The 20,527-nt window shown below is 33.7% G+C and overlaps 1 protein-coding gene across 2 annotated transcripts in view; it reads left to right on the forward strand.

Annotated features, from left to right (window-relative positions):
- YIPF4 (Yip1 domain family member 4) overlaps positions 1–10,856 on the forward strand; it is a 29,017-nt gene extending 18,161 nt beyond the window's left edge. The window contains exons 4-6 of one of the 2 annotated variants that reach the window (XM_007102470.2): positions 416–493; positions 3,916–4,029; positions 7,552–7,947. In XM_007102470.2, the coding sequence (XP_007102532.1) occupies positions 416–493; positions 3,916–4,029; positions 7,552–7,689 (330 nt within the window). In that variant the 3' untranslated portion in view covers positions 7,690–7,947. Of the gene's footprint in view, positions 1–415; positions 494–3,915; positions 4,030–7,551; positions 7,948–8,902 lie in introns of those variants that run through there. The other variant, XM_028496942.2, reaches the window with a different exon arrangement.
- The last annotated feature ends 9,671 nt before the right edge of the window (positions 10,857–20,527 follow it).

A 20,527-nucleotide genomic window follows, 5' to 3' on the forward strand; every position in this document is an offset into this window, starting at 1 on the left:
AATTGTCTGAATTATCATCCACATTCTATTACTTGGATAAATGTGTAATTAATGTAAATTTTAGCGACCTCTCGAGAAGACTGGTAACTTGTTTCACAGATGAAGTTACCTTCCAAAATGCTATAAAGCAGGGGTTGGGAGTCAACAGTTTGGTCTTTCTTTGCAGTTATTTTATTATAGATTATAAAATACTAAGGTTTCCTTAGGCAATTGATCATTGCTAAATTTTCAATTTGGATATAAAATTACATTACCCATTTATATTCTTATTAAGTTTTACCTGGGAACCCAAACTCTCTATGACCTGAAGTTGGGTATACCAAAATATCTTATATGGTAGAGGATTGAGTTCGTGGGAAATTATCAGCTTATTTGGTACACAGATATTAACTGCACGAATTTTTTTTCTCTTAAGGTGGTCTCATGGATTATAACCATTTGGATATTTGGTTCATTAACAATTTTCTTACTGGCCAGAGTTCTTGGTGGAGAAGTAAGTGGTTAATTTTGAAAATAGCCTTTGTTTTTTATGATAAGCTTTATTTTTGATACTTAAGGTAGTATCAGTAGCTATGTTCATTGTAACTGCTTTTTGTCCCAGAATTGCTTTTAAGTTATGCTCCTTTCTTTTAAGGTGATGTAAATATTAGTATAAATGTTATGAGAAATAAAGAGGAAAGAAAAAAAATCCAATTTCACTCATAAATAATTTATAGCTTTTTAGGGAAGCATGCAATTTATTCTCTGTTACAGCAGTTCTCAAACTTTTTGATCTCAGGTACCCAAAGAGATTTCTTTCTGTAGGTTGTATTTATCGATATTTACCATGTTAGAAATTAAAATAAAAATTTAAAATACATATTTATTCATTTAAAACTAGAAGTAAACCAAATACATTTTAACATAAAAAATACATTTTAATGAAAACTATTTTTCAAAACAAAGTGAGAAAAAGGCATTGTTTTACATTTTTGCAAGTAGCTTTAATGTCTGGGTTAGTGGAAATTGTATTCTAATATCTGCTTTCTGCATTCAATTGTTATGCTATATTTTGGTTAAAGTAAAAAATAAGGCCTCACACAGGTACATAATTTTAAAAGGTAGAGTTGTTTTTTTTTTTTTTTTTTTTTTGCGGTACGCGGGCCTCTCACTGTTGTGGCCTTTTCCGTTGCGGAGCACAGGCTCCAGACGCGCAGGCTCAGCGGCCATGGCTCACAGGCCTAGCCCCTCCGCGGCATGTGGGATCTTCCCGGACCGGGGCACGAACCTGTGTCCCCTGCATCGGCAGACGGACTCTCAACCACTGCGCCACCAGGGAAGCCCCCAGGAAGAGTATTTTAATACATTTTTTGGATGATTGTGATTATTCTACTCTGATACTACATCAACACTCAACAAGTAATATTTTCTTAAAGGTTTGTTGTAGTGAGGAATCTCAAACCATATCAGTGAACTTTTTATATGCTGTATCATTGAAATTCACTTTGGATGGATCTTTTTACCCATGCATGATCAACTAAGAAAACATTAGTTCCCTGAGCTTTGTAGATCTTCCAAATGTTGACTCGTTTTATTATACAATATCAGAAAATCACATTCATTAATATCACCACGTATTTCATCAGGAAAATCTGTATTGGAAAACTATCAAGGTAGTGTTGGATACAAGTTTTCCAAAATTCTACTTTTTGCTTGAGAGAAAATTTTTTAATTTGGAAGAAATACTGTCAGTTGTTTCCTTGAAATAATAGGCTCACTTCATTCATTTTCATTCATGTTGCCTGTCAGTACCTAATTCTGAATAATCATAGTTTGCCTTTCATTTGTTCTTTCAAGTAAAAATGGTATTCTATGGATAAAGCATCTAATTCAACTCTTCACTCACACAGTTGTACAAATGCTCTTCCTTGGGATAACCATTGAATCAAGATACAGAAGAAATGCTTTCTGTGTACTTCTCATTTTGTTACACAGAATATTAAAAAGACATACTCAGGGTTTCCCTGGTGGCGCAGTGGTTGAGAGTCCGCCTGCCAATGCAGGGGACACGGGTTCGTGCCCCGGTGTGGGAAGATCCCACATGCCGCAGAGCAGCTAGGCCTGTGAGCCATGGCCGCTGAGCCTGCACGTCCGGAGCCTGTGCTCTGCAACGGGAGAGGCCACAACAGTGAGAGGCCTGCGTACCGCAAAAAAAAAAAAAAAAAAGATATATTCAAAGGTTGAGGCTTAATAAAATTAATCATTTTAACTGCTTCATTAAGGACATTCTTAAGTGAAACTGGCTTTTTTTCTTCTTTTCCTGTGAATGTGGGGTAGTAAAGAACACAGTAACTACTAGTATGATTCATGCCACCTTGATTTGTGCTAAAGCAGCATGTTTTACCCATTGCTTTTGTTCTATTGGTACCAATATCAACCCAATTAAAAAGGCAAATAATGTTTTATTACTATTATAAAAAATAGTTTTGTGGTTTTTTTTTTTTAAGTTTTATTTATTTTATTTTTTTTCCGTGCCTTGCGGCATGCGGGATCTTAGTTCCCCTACCAAGGATTGAACCTGTGCCCCCTGCAGTGGAAGCGTGGAGTCTTAACCACTGGACCGCCAGGGAAGTCCCCTATTACAAAAAATAGTTTTGATGTTCCAGTCTTTTAGAAGAGTCTCTGGGACCCCCAGAGGTCCATGGGCCGCACCTTGAGAATCACTGCTCCATTAAATTAGACTTTATGAATTACTATAAACCTAGGAATTCCAGCACTCTGGAATTCAACTCTCTGTGGAGAGAGTAAAGCACAAGGGATGCCAGGCGGAGTTACTATATCATGTGGGTGCTGACTCATATCAGGCTTACTCTATGAACACTGAATGCTAAATGCAGAACTCTTGAGCCTTTTTCTCATACTTGGTGGAAAGGTCTCCACCAAGCTCTTGTTATTCTGCTTTCCAGTTTCCAAAATTAAGTTGCTCTTGTCCTGTCTTCTAATCTCCAGTTTATGCCTCTTATAAAAAGGAGTTTCCTTTTTTCCTTCCCTTTTAATGGAGTTTCAGGAAGGAATGGTATTAGATATATGCACTCAATCCATCATCTTAACTTAAAACTCTTGAATAAATGTACAATAACATTTATCTATGTAATTTTCTCACTCTGTTTATGGAAATTTAAAATAATTCTAACAGGGACATTTGTTTGCATATTATTTCTTACATTCTAGACAAAACCTCATATAATTTTTATGTGAAAAAATATATCACTAAATGTTTTGGTAATTTAGGACTGTTGATAGAGAAGTTAAAAGACCTAGATCTTAATTTGGACTCTTACCAACTAGCTTTGCTTTCCTGAACAAAGCTCTTTGTCTCTCTGGAATCACTTTCTTCATAATGGGGACAGTAATACCACATAGGGTTGTTAGTGCATTTGATCTTCACAATATGTGAAGCTCTGTCACGGAGTGTGGCACACAGTAGCCACTAAAAAATATTTTTCTCTTCAGTCCTCCTACCTTCTCTCCCTTCCCTTCTAGTCTGCATTTGTCACATCTAGCTTCTCTAGACTTGAATGTTTCATCAAAATAAGATGGTGTGGTTCCTTTAAATAATCCTCCTACAACAAGGGAAATAGTGACTAAGAGATATACTCAAGGTAATTGGATATATAAGTCTGAAGCTCAAAAGAGAGAGAGCAGGAAATGTAGATTTGGGTATCATCAGAATTGATAATTGAAATCATGGTGGGTTGTTGACATTGTCCACGAATATAAGAGACTATATGATAATTTGAAATATAATGGGTATGATACTTTTTTCTTAATTCTCACATTTATGTAAGTACAACAAAGTATATATGATGTTTAATAGTGGTTAAAATAAGTATCTTGATTTCTGTGATATTTATTTAACATTTTGAAAATTCACAGGTTGCATATGGCCAAGTTCTTGGAGTTATAGGATATTCATTACTTCCTCTCATTGTAATAGCCCCTATACTTTTGGTGGTTGGATCATTTGAAGTGGTGTCTACACTTATAAAAGTAAGTAGTGTGTTATAAACAGTAGTTTACTGTTTCCCAGTAAAAAAAAAAAAGTATACAGTTGTCCCTCCGTATCCACGGGAGATTCGTTCTAGGACCGCCCCCCCGCAGACAAGAAAATCTGCAGATGCTCAAGTTTCCTATACAAAATGGTGTAGTATTTAACATGTAATCTGTGCACATCCTTCCATCTACTTTAAATCATTTCTAGATTACTTACAATACCTAATACAATGTAAATGCTATGTAAATAGTTGTCTGTAGTGCAGCAAATTCAAGTTTGGCTTTTTGGAACTTTCTGGAATTTTTTCTTCCCCCCAAATATTTTCGATCCACAGTTGGTTGAATCCGTGGATGCAGAACCCACAGGTAATAAGAGCTGACTGTACTAGTTCTCTGGCTAAGAATCTTGTAATCTATAACTGTTTATCAAACAGTTCGTAGTATTTTGGAACAGTGACCTTACTCACTAATTATACCAGTTGTATTTCTTTTACTTTCCCCTTTTAATTGCCATAAATTATAATGTATGTCTAGGGAAGAATAAAGAACAAAGAGCAAATCAAACCTTGGGGTATTACACTCAGAGAATTTTTTTATTTAATGTTAAAATTTTCTTCTAGTTCATCTGACTTAGATTTTGTGGGAGGTATTTATTTAAAATTCCGCTGGCTCAAAAGGACACGTGTACCCCAATGTTCATTGCAGCACTATTTACAGTAGCCAGAACATGGAAACAACCTAAATGTCCAACGACAGATGAATGGGTAAAGAAGATGTGGTACATATATACAATGGAATATTACTCAGCCATAAAAAGGAACGAAATTGGGTCATTTGTAGAGATATGGATGGACCTAGAGTCTGTCATACAGAGTGGAGTAAGCCAGAAAGAGAAAAAAAAATTGTATATTAACGTATATATGTGGAATCTAGAAAAATGGTATAGGTGAACCTATTTGCAGGGCAGGAATTGAGACGTAGATGTAGAAAATGGACATGTGGACACAGGTGGGGAAGGGGAGGGTGGGGCGAATTGGGAGATTAGGATTGACATATGCACACTACCATGCGTAAAATAGGTAGCGGGAACATTCTGTAAAGCACAGGAAGCTCAGCTTGATGCTCTGTGATGACCTAGATGGGTGGGATTGGGAAGGGGGGTGGGAGGGAGGTCCAAGAGGGAGGGGATATAGGTATGCATACAGCTGATTCACTTCATTGCATAAAGCAATTATACTCCAATTAAAAAAAAAAACCTCGCTAAAAATAAAATAAAATTCCACTGGGACTGGATAATTGTCACTGATATTTGAATAGTAAGTTCTTTATCAAATATGATATATGTGGTTCTAATAAATTGGCTTTTCTATGTTGCAGAGATCAGGACTTCTTTGTGCTGTGTTAAGCTTATGTTAACATGTGTACCCACTTTAAACATTTACTGATAATATTAAATATTAATGAGTAGTGATTGAACTTAAATTTTGGCATTTATTAATTTTGAACAACTTTTGGAAATAAATGACCACTAACACATGTATGTATATTACACAGTGAATATAATTTTTTTTCTTTATGGAAAATAGAACTTAGACTTAAATTTTTAAGTAGAGTAACTTTTATGAGTTTTGGTTTTACTTAAAGTTTATTACTAATTCCAATATAAAAGAAATTATTCCTTTTAGAATTGAGTAACTACAGGCTAATACTGACATTATATAAGCCTTGGGTATTGAGAAGAGTTGGATTTTGGAACCAGTCAGTTCTGAATTCAGATTCTGGTTCTGCCACTTACTTGCTGTTTGCCTCGGGGAGGTATCTTTTCGTACCCTCCTATGCAAAATGGGAGTCTTAACTACTTTTTAGGGTTTGTTACGGATTTTAAAGTATAAATAATGTCTAGTATAGTGCTTGACAGAGTAGGCCAAGTGGTAGCTGTTATTATTATAAATATTAAACGAATATTTTGAGAACATCTCTAAGAACAGTTTGAACTGTTTGAACACTTCAGAGACCAAGGAGAGGAGCTTTCTTTCCTCTAATCCTAAATTTTTTTTAAATTGTCATTATTAGCACTTAGTTTAAAAGTCTTACAGTACAAGAGCTAGCCCCATGCTGGCATTTAATTATCTAGCCTTAGTGAACATACCACTTTACTGAATCATTCAGGATCACTGCTTGTGTGTTGTTGTGGGTTAAAGCCTGTTTGAATGCTTCTGAGACTACTCCCCAAATTGCTAAAACTGTCCTCTGGTTATTTTTAGTCATTGAGTTCAACTGAAAATTGGTCTTAATGTTCTTTATGCAACATGTGAATGGATTATTATAAAACGGAAGAATCTTTTTTATATCATTAAAAGTTTAGGATACAATTCTTTTTAAACTTTAGATTTTCTTCCCCACATTTCTTTCCCTAATCACTTAATCTTCTGTGTGTAACAATCTGTTTTACATGTTTCTTGTTTTAGTCCAAAGTTCGCTGAGAAATAATGTTGCAAAACTCTCATCACTTAACTCTAGCATTAGAATACAGTTTAATCTACAAGCACTAATTTTTTTAATATTAAATCTCTGTAACTCTTACTAATCTTTAACCATTTATTTACAAAAAATTTAATCATGCCATACAAATGCAATTTGATTATAATTTTACTTCATTTATTTCCCTATACTTTTTCTTGTAGGTTTAAAATATCTTGCAGGTTTTTTTGTATATTTTTAGTTTAAAAAGCACAATATAAAATCGGACCATCTCAAATACATTTTCAGTCAGTCTGCATTATGGTTTACCATGGGATATTGAATATAGTTCCCTGTGCTATACATTAGGACATCAACTATACTTCAGTTTTTTAAAAAAAGCAAAAAAAATTTTTTTATTATGAAAAATTTTCAAACATTAAAAAAAAAAGAAAACTCAACCAAAATGTTATGGTTTTCCTCCTTTCCATGTAACACTATACTTCTACCTTGTCCTGGGAAATGATTTGATACTTAATAAATGTTGCGTAAAATTTTCACTTAATATGTTTTTCTACTTCTTGGAAAAAAAAGGAAAGGAAAAATTTCTACTTTGTGAAGATCAATTAGCTTTCTTTCAGGAAACAAATGTCTTTCAGCTGCCTATCCCTATAATAGTTTTTCCGAAAGTTGCTGTATCTTAAGTCACCAGGGACACTTGTTAAAAAGCCTGATAATTAGACCCTTCTTCCCTTAGAGATTCTGATTCAGTAGAACTAGAATGAATCCCAGGATTCTGTTTTTTAATAGGCACCCAAGGTGATTCTTATAATTAGACAAGTTTGATAACAAAAGACTTCATTTGCAGAAGTCATAGAGCAGAGCAAGGATGAATATTCCTAACAAGTTTTAAACATTCTCAAAAAGTGTTACTGCTTCTACAATTGGTTGTTAGGGTTGTTTTAAAAGAATACTGTAAATGTTATTTTTATGATACCCAAAATGTTAATTAACTTGCTAATATGCTGCCTTTTGTCTTTTTTGTTTGTTTTTTTAAAGCTCTTTGGTGTGTTTTGGGCTGCCTACAGTGCTGCTTCATTGTTAGTGGGTGAAGAATTCAAGACCAAAAAGCCTCTCCTGATTTATCCAATCTTTTTATTATACATTTATTTTTTGTCCTTATATACTGGGGTGTGATCTAAGTCATATATGAGTAGAAAAAGACAATGTTACCTTTCTGTGTAGGCTGGGAATTCTTGCTTGAGGGGATTGAAAAAAACGTATTGCTGGTAAAATTTTACATGTTCCAGATGTAAAGGCAGTCTAAGGTCTTTTTAAAACAATATTTTTTTTGTATTTAATTAAGCAATTGCAGTTACCTGAATATTTTTGGTCAGAATTCTGTTTGATTCATCATATTCCAGTGAATAAAATATAAAAGCATTGTGTTTTTAAGATTGTGTCAATATTCACCTAAAAACTTGTGCCAAAAGCACCTGGAATGGTAATTATATTTCACTTGAAGGGTAAATATGACAGCATCCTGATAATCCAAAAGTGCAATTTTTTTCTTTAAAGGGTTTTCTCCTGCATTGCAGATCCTGTAGATATATATTTATATTTATATATATATTTATGAAGTAATTATTATTCACAAAATGTATTTCTGAATAACCTAAAAATTAAGATATTTTAAATCTGATGCTTAAACTTTATTTAATTTGGCCATTAATCTTTTTATTTATAAATTTAATTTTGCTTTTAAATTATAATTTAAAAAATCTCATACATGCTTCAGTCAGTATGTCCTTGTTAAGAATTCTTAATAATAACAATTGAAACTAATTATAACAGTTGCTGATGTAGATTTGGTTTGTTTGGGTGTGCTTTTAAAAACCACTTTTGAATGTCTAAACATTTGATTTAAAGTTTCTGTTTATCTTTCTGACCAAAAAAGCAAGAGGTATGATGGATATGGCATTCATTAAAATTGTCAATATGTAGAAAAACAGTAATATTTATAGCACCAATAAATATTTTTAAGTGGTACTCCGAAGTCATAAAAGTTGCTGGAAAGAGAACATTAGAGTCTTGTGGTCCTGAACAATGTTATATGAAGTAGAAGAAAATAAAATGCTTCCCAGCTGTGTGTTTTGTTTTTATAACACCTTGTCCTGTATTACTTGATATTTTAACAAGTATCAGGTACTCTTTAACAAGAATACAATAATATTTGCAAAGGGAAGTATTAAGAAATTTTAACTAGAGAAATTTTTTTGGCAAATACTTTCATAGACTGTAGATGTACGTTTAATTAATCTTAGTTTGTACGGTAGATAAAATAATTTATATCGATAAAATAGCAAATGCCTAATAACCATTAGCATATTATTATCCTTTCTGGTCTCAGCTGGAAGAGTTAACTGCTGTCTTCAATATGATAACGTGGCCACCTCTTGGTATGTATTCCTTTAGCAACCTGATCTATCAGGAAGTATCCAGCAGCTCTGAAGTAAGCCTACAAATTAGCAAAATATCAAGCCCATCTCTCTTCCTTTTCCCCTCTCCCCTACCCCACCTGAAAAAGAAAAAAAAAAAGCTTATTTTAAGCTGCAGGAAAAGTATGGAGGTACCTTTGGACCAGAATAATGTGGAAAAATTACATAATGCTGATTATTTAAACAAGTTTAGGAAAACAGAAGCAACAGAAGGATAGAACCTCTAGAACCTAAAATAATACGGAATAGTGAGGAAGGATCTACAGCTACAGAGGCAGCAACTGTAAAATGAACATTTGTCATACTTCAGGAGTTTCTGAGATCAGTACTTTGTTGTAGTAGATTATTATATTTGATGGTCATAGTGTTGACTCTGAAATCTTCCTCAGAACGCTTAGGGGTCCATACCAGGCAGTAGAATTTTACTAAGCAATAAGTCAAGGCATTTTAGGACCAACTCCATCAAAAAGATGGTTTAAAAATTTTTTAAGCTATCATTTCTTTAAGATGTGAATAAAAAGTTCACTTATATGAATCACGTTTATTCCTGATGATGTAAAATAAAATGAGATATTTGTGTTCTAAAAAAGTATTTAAAAATAACAGCATTTAATCTTGGGACCTGTCCAGTTTAGGATATATATAAACACAATTTATAATGTTTCAAGCTTAGCTAATGTCTTCATGTGCTAATGAGCAAAGCAGTTAAAACATTGTTAGTTTGAAAACATGACTTGTAAATGTGTGCAAGATACAGTACTGCTACAGCTAATAATGGTAAGCTGACTACAATGTCCTCTCCTTGAATTTATATATAATAATATTTTATGTCATATTGATTGTAAATCATGATTTCCAACCTAATTATTAGTTCATTAGTATTTTTAAAACAGTTACCCAGATAGTCTCTTCTAGTTGTCTGTGTGTGCGTATACATGTTTTAAGTGTTTTCAGTTGTAGTAATCCTGATGAATGTTAATCCTCAAAAAAAAAAAAAAAGAATTATGAGACATTTACTTCTGTTTTAAATTGATTATAAAATAACTGAAATTTTGAATATAAATCAAAGTCTATATATAATTTTCTTTGTATTAAAATACAGTTTAGGGAGATTTATAAAGTTTTATGAACCATTACTAAACCTGCTAATTTCTAAGGTCTATAAGACAGTTTTATATATATCTATTTCCAAACATTCCCCAAATATTAATATATTAATATTCTAAATTAGTGAAAATTTGCATTGACTTAAAATGTGAGGTAGATATTTTTGTTTAAATATTGTTTAAAATTTAGTTCATTTAAAGAATTCTGATGTAATAAACCATTGAATAAAATAATACTTCTGCAAACAAATAAAAACAATATTTTTCATATTCAAAGAACAGTATTTTAAATGATTGTTATTTATTTATCTTTTACATTTTCAGTAGTGCATATTTTAGCTAGTGTTAGGCTTCAGGAAATTGTGACACGTTTGTTAAGTTTTGTTAAAATGTCTTACTTCCATACAGTTTTTTTTGGTAATTGAACAAATTGGTTTTCTTGTTTTGTTCTTTGCATCAGAGAACAACACACATCATGGGGAGCCATAGGGTGTCTCAGAGTGTTTAAAAGGCCCTATTACAGGATTTAGGCTTGTGTTAATACAATTCATGGCAGTCTGAAATAAGTCTTAATAGAGCCAAAAATCACCCTCAGGTATTCTCTGACATTTTAGTCACATAAACAATATAAGTGTTTTATTATCCTGTTTCCTAAAAGGTTTCTTTAACTGAATGCTTGTACCTAGTACTACATTTTAATTTCCCCTTAGAAACTGAATTACAAGTACTCTATTCCTCATTTGTTTAATCTCCTGACAGTACTTTGTGTGTTTGAGAATCTTTTGTCACTTTTCAAATAAATTCCAAAATGTGATTTTTGACCTTAGTAGAGACTAGACATTCTTATATCTTTGCACTAGAAATCATTATATTTTCTGAAGAAAGTCTGCTTGTGAATACATTTTCTTTATAACAAACTTTCTTCCTGTACACTTTATAACAATTTTAGACCCTACTGTGTCTTATGGGGTATAGTGGTCTGAAGAGAAATGGTTAAGAGAATATTTATTCCCTGTTCAAAGCATATATTATTGAAGCTTAGGGTTAGGTTGCTCATTTGAAATTCTTTTGATATGCTGAGGTTGCAGTTTGGAGGTTAATTTACGGAAAGAATGTCAGGATGATTAAGATGGCATTAGTAAAATAATTTCCTATTTTACATTTTGTATTAGTAGTAACCCTGGTTTCAACTTTTCTAATTTTCAGCAAGATATCCACAAGTTTTTACTTTGAAGATATTTAATTTGCAATTTGCAAGTGCTTGGAAAAAATTCCCGAAACATCCCTTCTGAACAGTTCAATGATATACTAATGCTGTCACTGAGATTTAAGTTAGATATTAATATGAAAAAAATTTTAATGGAATATTTTGAATTTACTTATAATTAGAGTATGTGAAGGTTATTAATGCCTATGGGATGGGGAAAGTAAGCTTTCCTACCTGTAATAATTTTGTTAAATTAACACTTGGAATATAAGTAAATTAGATTTATCAAGAGTAAGAAACCTTAGTTTTTGTATAATAGTTGCCACTGAGCTGTTTTTATTAAAAATCAAACAAGCAAAAAAAGCTTACCAAAGTACTTATACAGGATCAAATGAAATGATACAGAATGACTGGTTATGGGAGAAATTTGTCATCTGGTAATAAAGAGAAAAAGCTAATATAAAAGTAGATTGGTGTTATTCACAAATAAGTGCTCACTGATGAAGATAAATGATTGAAATTCTACATTTTTCTTGGTTTTATAGTGATTTTTCTTTTGTGGAATTAATCAGTTGCTATTTAAATATCACTTAAATTGTGTGCACCATTTGATAATGAAACAACCCATATGTTTTGTAATCCTTATGCTGAATTACACTCTGTGATAATTTAGTGTCTCCATAGGAAACAGTGAAAATATTCTTGTTGATGATGATGGGCCTAGGCTCCAAGTCCCTCATACTCCATCTTCTTTGCTAAATGGGACTTAGGAAACTCTTTAGCCTAATACAAATGTATTTTCCAAGGATGGTACTGGTGGTGGCCCCAAGAATGAAACGTTCAGAAGAAACAGCATTTGAATTGGGTAACTTGAATGTGAAGAGATAGTAGATGTTCATCAGCTGTTAATTGACCCCTTTCTATGTGCCAGGTACTACACTAGGTGCAGGAATACAATGATGTGCAACAAAGACCACAGATGAACCCTAATGAGCCAGTATTTTTTGAAAGGTAGACAATTAGTTTAACAAAATGTAAGACAATTGCAACAAATGGAGAAAGGCCTGTGGTGGCAAGAGAGTGTATAACAGAGGAATTAGACAAGAAAAGCCTTCCTGAGGCAATGATGCTTAAGCTGAAATCCTTAGGGATAAGTAAAAGTTAACTAAGCAGAGAAGGGAGGGAAGACTGTTACAGACAGAGGGAATAGCAGGTGAGTAGAAGGAAATGAAAACTCCTTTGGCTGAAGTTTAGTCGTTTGTGAAATCGAGCAGGCATATTGGTACCACACCATACCTGACATTCTAAGCCATGTTTTCTTTGTCAGAGCTTTTGATTAGAAATACGGTATCTGAAACGTGCTTTTAAAACTAAGGCCAAGGTCTGCAATTCTACTCTTGATATATCCCAACAGAAATGCATGTACATATGCCACAAAAGACATGTGCAGAGTAACATGAAAAATTGGACATAGCATATCCATCAACATAAAATGGTACAGTTATATAGTGGAATCTTATGCAATGAAAATGAATAGAGTCTTGTGCAAGAAAGTGACCACCAAAAAGTCCTAATGCTTACCCCTAATGGGGAGGGAGAAGGGTTGTATTTGGAAAGACTCTTGAGGGACTTTAATGGGTGGTTTTTAATGATTTATTAAGCTGCATGTTTCATGTACTTTTCTGTATGTGTGTTACAGTGCATCCTTACATTGTTATAATTGTTTTAACGTAAATTGCCACTTTGCATTTTACTCTTTTTCATGTATTATTATGCCATAGCCATCTTCATGTTATACAAACTTCATAACCATTTCTTCAGAGAAATCTTCCCTGAATCTTGTAACTGTCCAACCATGTGCCCCAGTTAATCTCTATTACATCATGGCTTATTTCATTTGTAGTACTACTACTCTTGGTGTCTAGGTTTTGTTTTGTTTTTTTAATTCCTCCACTATTATATAAGCCCCATTGGGTCAGGGACATTTTCTGACACGTTCATCATTGTATCCTCAGTACTTTTGTTGAATGAATACATGAACCTGGTCATTGAATCCCGAAATCATATTCGGATCCAGTGAATTTCAAAACCAATAGCTTAATTATAGTCTTTCATAGATTGTTAAAGTTAGGCAAAACTCTAGAGATCACTAATGAGTGTAATCATACGTCATTATACAGATGAGGAAACTAAAACCTAAGGAAGACTTGTCTAAAGTAACACTGTTGACCAGCAGAGTTGGAATAAGAGCTTATGTCTTCAAACCATAAGTCTAGTGCTCTTTACCATTACAATGTGGAACAACAGTGTTGCCAGTTAAGAGAGCAACATAGATAGTTGCCTTCTACTGTAATCCATCATATAGATAATTGAAACACCCTTTCTTTCTCTTTCCTTTTTGATCTTTTCCATTCCACTTTTAAAAATCCACTATTAGCTCTAGGCTTACAAGTGCTACACATTAATATTAAATAATTAAGGTTCTAAGGGCTGTTGTGAGGTTTAAGCGATCTAGTTAATATAAAGCATATAGAATCATCCCAGTATTTAGTAAATAGTAGCTATTAAACTGAAGTCATTTACATCAATGAAACGAGGGTTTCCAGAAATACACTCAATTATATATAGGAAGTTAGTATGTTAGAAGTTAGATAGAGGTAGCATGCCAAATTAGTATAAAAAGATGGATTATTAATAAGTGAGATATTGCATCAATAAGAATGTATTTGTTTGCAATTATATATAGGAAGTTAGTATGTTAGAAGTTAGAGGTAGCATACCAAATTGGTATAAAAAGATGGATTATTAAATAAGTGAGATATTGCATCAATAGGAATGTATTTGTTTGCAAGAAGCAACCCTATGATCAATGGCTTCAGTAAATAGGAGTTTATTTTTCTCATAAGTAATCCAAGGGTGTATAATACAAGACTAATATGGCAGCTTAATGTCGTCAAGGACTCAGGCTCCTTTTATCTTTTTACTCTGCCATTTTTGGTGAGCGGCTTTCATCCTTGTCTCAAGATGGCTGCTTCACCTCTAGGTATTACATCTAGGTTCCAAGCAGGAAGAAAGGTGAAGGTCAAATGGAGCTTGTCAGTCAAAATTACCTTTATTTAAAAATCTGTCTGGAAGCCACATTCAGTGACTTTCCCTTATATCTCAGGACAGAACTGAATCACTTGGCCACCCCTTGCTGCAAGAGAGTCTGGGAAGGTATTTTAAGCTGGGCACAGTTACTGCCCTAAACAAAGTCACATTGTGTTAGTAAGGAAGAATGGATGCCAGGTAGGTAACTAGCAGTGTCTAACAAAAACATAGGCCACTTAGAAAAATACAAGGGTAGATCCGTACTTCTTATGCCAAAGTAAATTACAGATATATCAAATATTTTAAAAACAAAGGCAGAAAAAAACAGGAATTTTTCATATACTCTTTGAGAAGGTAAGGCTTTCAAAGCATGACATAAAATACAAAAGCCAAAAAAGAAAAAAGAAGAGATTAAGAAACTTGACTACATATCATTTAAAACAATTCTATAGGAAAAAGGTAAACTACAAATTGGAGGGAAATATTTGTAAGACACGTAGACAAAAGACTAATTTCCTTAATATAAAAAGAACATTTACAAATTAGTAATTTTAAATGGGCAAAGGTTATACATGGGCAATCATATAGTATATAATATATAATAGTAAAAGTATAAATTGATATTTAAAATGGACAAGGAATATAAATGAGCAACTCAAGAGGGGAGAAATGATAAAGACCAACATATATATGTACAGGTGCACAAATTCATTCATGGTTAAATACAGTTTAGACAACAACAACATTGGCCTCTCAGTTTGCCAAAACTTTAAAAGATTGATAATATCCAATGTTAATTGGTTGGGATTATGAGCAGATCTGATATTTAGCTGATAGACAGCAGCATGGCTGTCTCAGTTAAAGTACTGAAATTTGTACCAGTGGTAAATAATATTACTGTAACTGTCATAGGACTAAAATAGATTGTTTAAATTCTAATGTAAGTTCATTAGTTCTTCTGTGACAGCCATTGATAACAGACCTTTTGTTGTAATGACATCTGAGAAACATTTGCAACCTCTGTTAGCTTGGCCTGTGTAAATTATGGTAAATAATAGTAAATAATGTCACTGCCTTGTGCATTACCTACGAATCATTCCATGTTCTAACAGTTGCTACTGCTCCTAAATAGTTTAATTTTTTATTTGGTTTTACTGTTTTAGTGCATTGTAATTCTTAGGTGAAAAGTAAATACAGTGGTTTAATATTTTAAAATAGAAGAATTTATAACAAAATAATAATGAACACACCAAAACTATTTGACACTATCTGCTATCTGTCAGTGTTGAACATATGCATAGCTTTTGACCCAGCAGTTTCATATGTTCACCAACACGTGAATTCACTGTGCAATAGAACTTGCTGCAATGATGCGAGTGCTCTATTCTATGCTGTCCATACAGTAGCTACTAGCCACGTAACTACTGAGCACTTGAAATGTGGTTAGTGCAACTGAGGAACTGATTTTCAATTTAATTTTATTCAAACTTAAAGAGCTACATTTGGCTAGTAGCTGCCGTATTGGTCAGAGCAGAGAGTGTTCATAGCAGTGCCATTAGTGATATCCAAACCTGGAAACAACCCAAATGGACAAATTATGGTGTTGTCACACAATAGACTACAATAAGATTGAAAGATGTATAACTACCTGTAAGATTACGGATGATCTCAAAAACCTAATGTTGAGCAACAGAAACCAGACACAAAAAAATACGTATTTTATGATTCTATTTATGTAATGTACAAAAACAGGCTGTTGGTTACTCTTGAGTGGGAAGGAAATAACAGAGAAGGTATGGGGATTGGGGCTTCTGGGTTGTTGGTATGTTCTATTTCTTTATCTGGGTGCTAATCATATGGGCATGTTCAGTTTATGAAAATTTATCAAGCTATACAATTGTAACATGTACACCTTTCTGTAAAGGTATTGTGTTTGAGTTAAAAGTTGTAAATTGGAGAGAGAAAAAAACACCCAGAATGAGTGTTAGCAAAGTGTTGTTAAGCTTCTTAACATTCCTTTTAAATGCTTTAAATATTCATATTCTAAAACTGTGGAAGAACATGATAATGAACTATAGCTCGGAACATTTCTTAAAACGTCCTGAAATGTCTTTTGATATTGTGTAAGAATTAATATAAAATAAAACAAGTGATTTTCATTTCTGAAATGAAAACATGACATGAATGTGACATGAATGTCGAATGCAAACACTGTTCAAAATTGTAGTTGAAAGTGCTAAACTAATATTTCATCCAAAAAGCCATCATGTTCACTTAAAGCTCATGGTTCAAACAAAGATTTGCAATCATGAGTGAGAAAAGAAAAGGATAATCATAAATCATTTTCAACAATAAAGAATTTGAAATAATGACTTCTAAGAATTTCAACTGATCAAACAAAAAATGTTTTTAAATACCATTCAGACTGTTAACACCATCTACTATGTTGTTAAGTACAATCAAAAGACTTTTAGGCATGAAACGTTTAACAAAACATTAATACAGACTTATTGCAATTTAGATTTATGGTCTTGTAAAACTTATCTGACAAAAACAGGAAAGAAAAACTTCAGTCGTTATTGCACAGCTTCAATTGTTACACATAAAAGTGTCTTAATTTACTTAAAAGGCAAAATATGATTTAGATGCTGTGGAGCTAAAAGTAACATCTGGGGGAAGATATCAAAATTTATTACAGGCATTCAAGGGAAATGATTCCAATAAAAACTATATAGAAATTTTACTGGGTTTTGAACAGCCAGTACTATGGAATGCTAGGGGAAAAATCTGGAAATTTAGCCAAAGTTTTAGAAAGATTTCCAGATGTTTTAACTTGGCCCAAAGACACTAAATTCAAATATCTCCAAATGATGTAAAAAAGATGTAAATAAATGAATCACTTTTAAGTGTTTTCCCAGTAAACTATATATTTACTATCATAAATTTGTGATAACAACGGTAAAATTTTTCTGAGAAAGTTAAATAATATATGAAGAGCTTAGAATTGTGATAATGATAATTGGAATTATATTTTGGTTTCAGTGGCAGCCTGTAGTGCTAGAACTACAAAAGTAATTTGGAAATCTTATCAAGCCTTGTATATTTTCTTCATTAGAGATTTTGAAATCAGAGCAAACATTTAGAATATGAAAATATTTTTAGAAGTTTGTCCTTACTAAAAGTATTTAGTGAAGATATCAATTCTTTATTTAGGTTTTCCAGAATAGAATGTTTTATTAATTAAGATTTATAAATTAATTTGACAGGAACTAAAAGTGATTGAAACTAAAAACGTGAAAAAGAAGCTATGGAAATACATGTGATATTGTGTGTTAATTATAACTCAATAAAATTTTTAAAAATAAAATATGGAAATATGCCATTTGAGATAACAAAATATAAGGCCAATTCAAGTGAAACTATTATTATCTAATAAATTGATAACATTTTTATGTATTCCCTTTTGTGGTGGTTAATATTATATGTAAACTTGACTGGGCCACGTGGAGCCCAGATATTAACATTCTGTGAGAATGCTTTTTGGATGAGATTAATGTTTAAATATAGACAGAGTAAAATAGATTGCCCTCCTAAGGTGGGTAGACCTCAGTCAATTAGTTGAAAGCCTGAATAGGACAAAAAAGGCCTACTCTCCTCTCCCTGCCCCCAGTAAGAGAGAATTCCTCCTGGCTGACTGCCTTCCAGCTGGGACATCTGTTTTTTCCCCCGGCCTCGGACTCAACTCTTTCTGGGTTGAGCCTGCTGGCCTTTGGACTGGAGCTGCACCTTTGACTCTTCTGGGTCTTCAGCTTGCCTGCTTACCCTGCATGTCTTGAGACTTGTCAGCCTTTATAATCTTGTGAGCTACTTCCTTATAATAATCTCTTTGCATCTATATATATATGTCTAAATGTATGTGTCAGTGAGAGTTTAGACCTCACATTTTAAAAGAAAAATATTTGTAGAGGAATTTTATTATTGCTACTGTTAAGTAGAACTTACAATATAATTTAGCCCTTTCTTAGAGGTCACTGAGATGTATTCAGCTTTTTGCTGTTATAGTAAATATCCCTAGACTTCTGGGCTTCTTAGGATCATAGATATGCTTTTTAAAGTGTTTGTCTCTGGCAGCTATTGTTTCTTTATGTTCAGACTTCACATTGTATCCTCACATAGCATTTGGGACTAGGAACCTCTCTGGGATCTTTTTTATAAGAGCAAAATATTACACACACACACACACACACACACACACACACACACTTCCTATTGGTTCTGTTTCTCTGGAGAGCTGGGATCTTTTTTATAAGAGCAAAATATTACACACACACACACACACACACACACACACACACACTTCCTATTGGTTCTGTTTCTCTGGAGAGCCCTAATACACTTTCTTTTGTTCCTTATACATACTCTTAAAACATGGACATTCTACATAAGTAACTTTTGTGTAATCTTTTCTAAGTATACTTTAGTGCTCATTGATTTTCAGAAACCTATCTAAGATAAAATAGTTATACTTAACCTTTTTAAAGCATAGGGAATGCAAGGTTTTCTGTAGGTGGGTTGGCATACATGTAAACAGCTTGACATAGAATATGGTTATCTGAAAGCTCAATTTCACTCACTTCTGAGTACTTTTTGGCTGTTCCTCAAATCTGGCTGTGGCCTAACTGGCATCCAGTGGGATTTTTCTCCCTCCGGTGGTCTGACCATTTAAGTCTGTCAGTGCAGTCTGCTGTGGGGTTTATTTTCTTGGAAGCTGCGTCACACTGATAACCCAGCTTATAGGTTCAGCTAATGCTTCTGTTTATACACTTATTTGGGAACCTAAGTTTCCTTGTTTTACCTTTGGTCTGGCCCATTGGTTTGGAGGTTATTTTTTTCCCTTGAGAAGATGGGAAAAAGAGACTCCTAGCTCTGTTTGCTTCCAGTTATCTGCTAACAGTGTACTCTCTTCTTTGAATTTGGAGCTGTTCCTAATAGTCTCTAGCCTTTGCTTATTCTGCTGTCTGACATTAATGTGTAATCATTCAGGTACAAGAAACATCACATTTCTTTTTTTCTAAAGTAAATTAAATCTAACCTGAGCTTCCTCAGGGCTGTGGCTGGAGAACTTCCAATATGGGGGGGAAATGAGATTTCCTGACCCCTTCATTGGCTCCTAAAAGAGCCCTTGGCCTTACCTGACGCCAAGGATCGGGTGTGGTTCATTGTTTCCATTGCATTGCTCCTTCTAGAGAATGCTGTTGCTGGGGATGGCACTCCTCTATCTAGTAGACCATTGCTCTGTGAGGATCACCAAGATGCCCTCACTGCCATCTCCCCACTGACCAGGCTGGCACAGCACAGAGACTTCTGCTTTGCTCTCAAGGCCCCTGCAGTTACACCAGCCTTGACCACCCTGGACATGGCCACATAAGAGAGACTTGTCTAAACATCTTAAGAAGATCCCCCAAACCCAATCACCTTCCCAGTCCCCAGGACTGCTCCTTTTTCTCTAATCAGACTACTTTTTCCATCCCAGTACCAGTATCTCCCACATCTCTATTCCATTCTCAGCACCAGATTAATTCCTTTCCAAGAAAGGCCTAGAAGAAATTATTTTCCCTGAGCTACTGAAATACAAAGGAGCCACAACAGACCCTCCCGTCTTCCTACACACACACACACACACACACACACACACACACACACACACAAATGGAGAAGAGCCCAAATTCTAGAACATAAAGGCTTGATTGGAAAAGGGGTAATACCTCTCTTTCATGATGAGGAACTGTGTTCGTATCATGATGAGCCTACAGTCAGGAAAATAAGACCAAGGTGATTTATCTTTTAAATATACTATGAAACATTTTAGACTCATAGAAAGTATGCAGATTAATGTAACCAGCACCTGTGTTAAAAAAAAAAAATAAAGAGCTTAAGAAATAAAGCGTTACTAATAGTTTGTACTCCATAATCACTTTTTCCTTACTTTGTATCCCCCCAAGCCCAACAAAAATGCCAACTCCTAAATTTGGTGATTTCCGTTTCCATGTATTTTATTATAATTTACATTTGTGTGTGTGTGTGTGTCCTTAAGCAATATACATAGGACTTCTTTGTTTAAAAATTTTATGTCA

This window comes from Physeter macrocephalus, chromosome 12 (genome assembly GCF_002837175.3).
Source record: "Physeter macrocephalus isolate SW-GA chromosome 12, ASM283717v5, whole genome shotgun sequence".
NCBI classification, from domain to species: Eukaryota; Metazoa; Chordata; class Mammalia; order Artiodactyla; family Physeteridae; genus Physeter; species Physeter macrocephalus.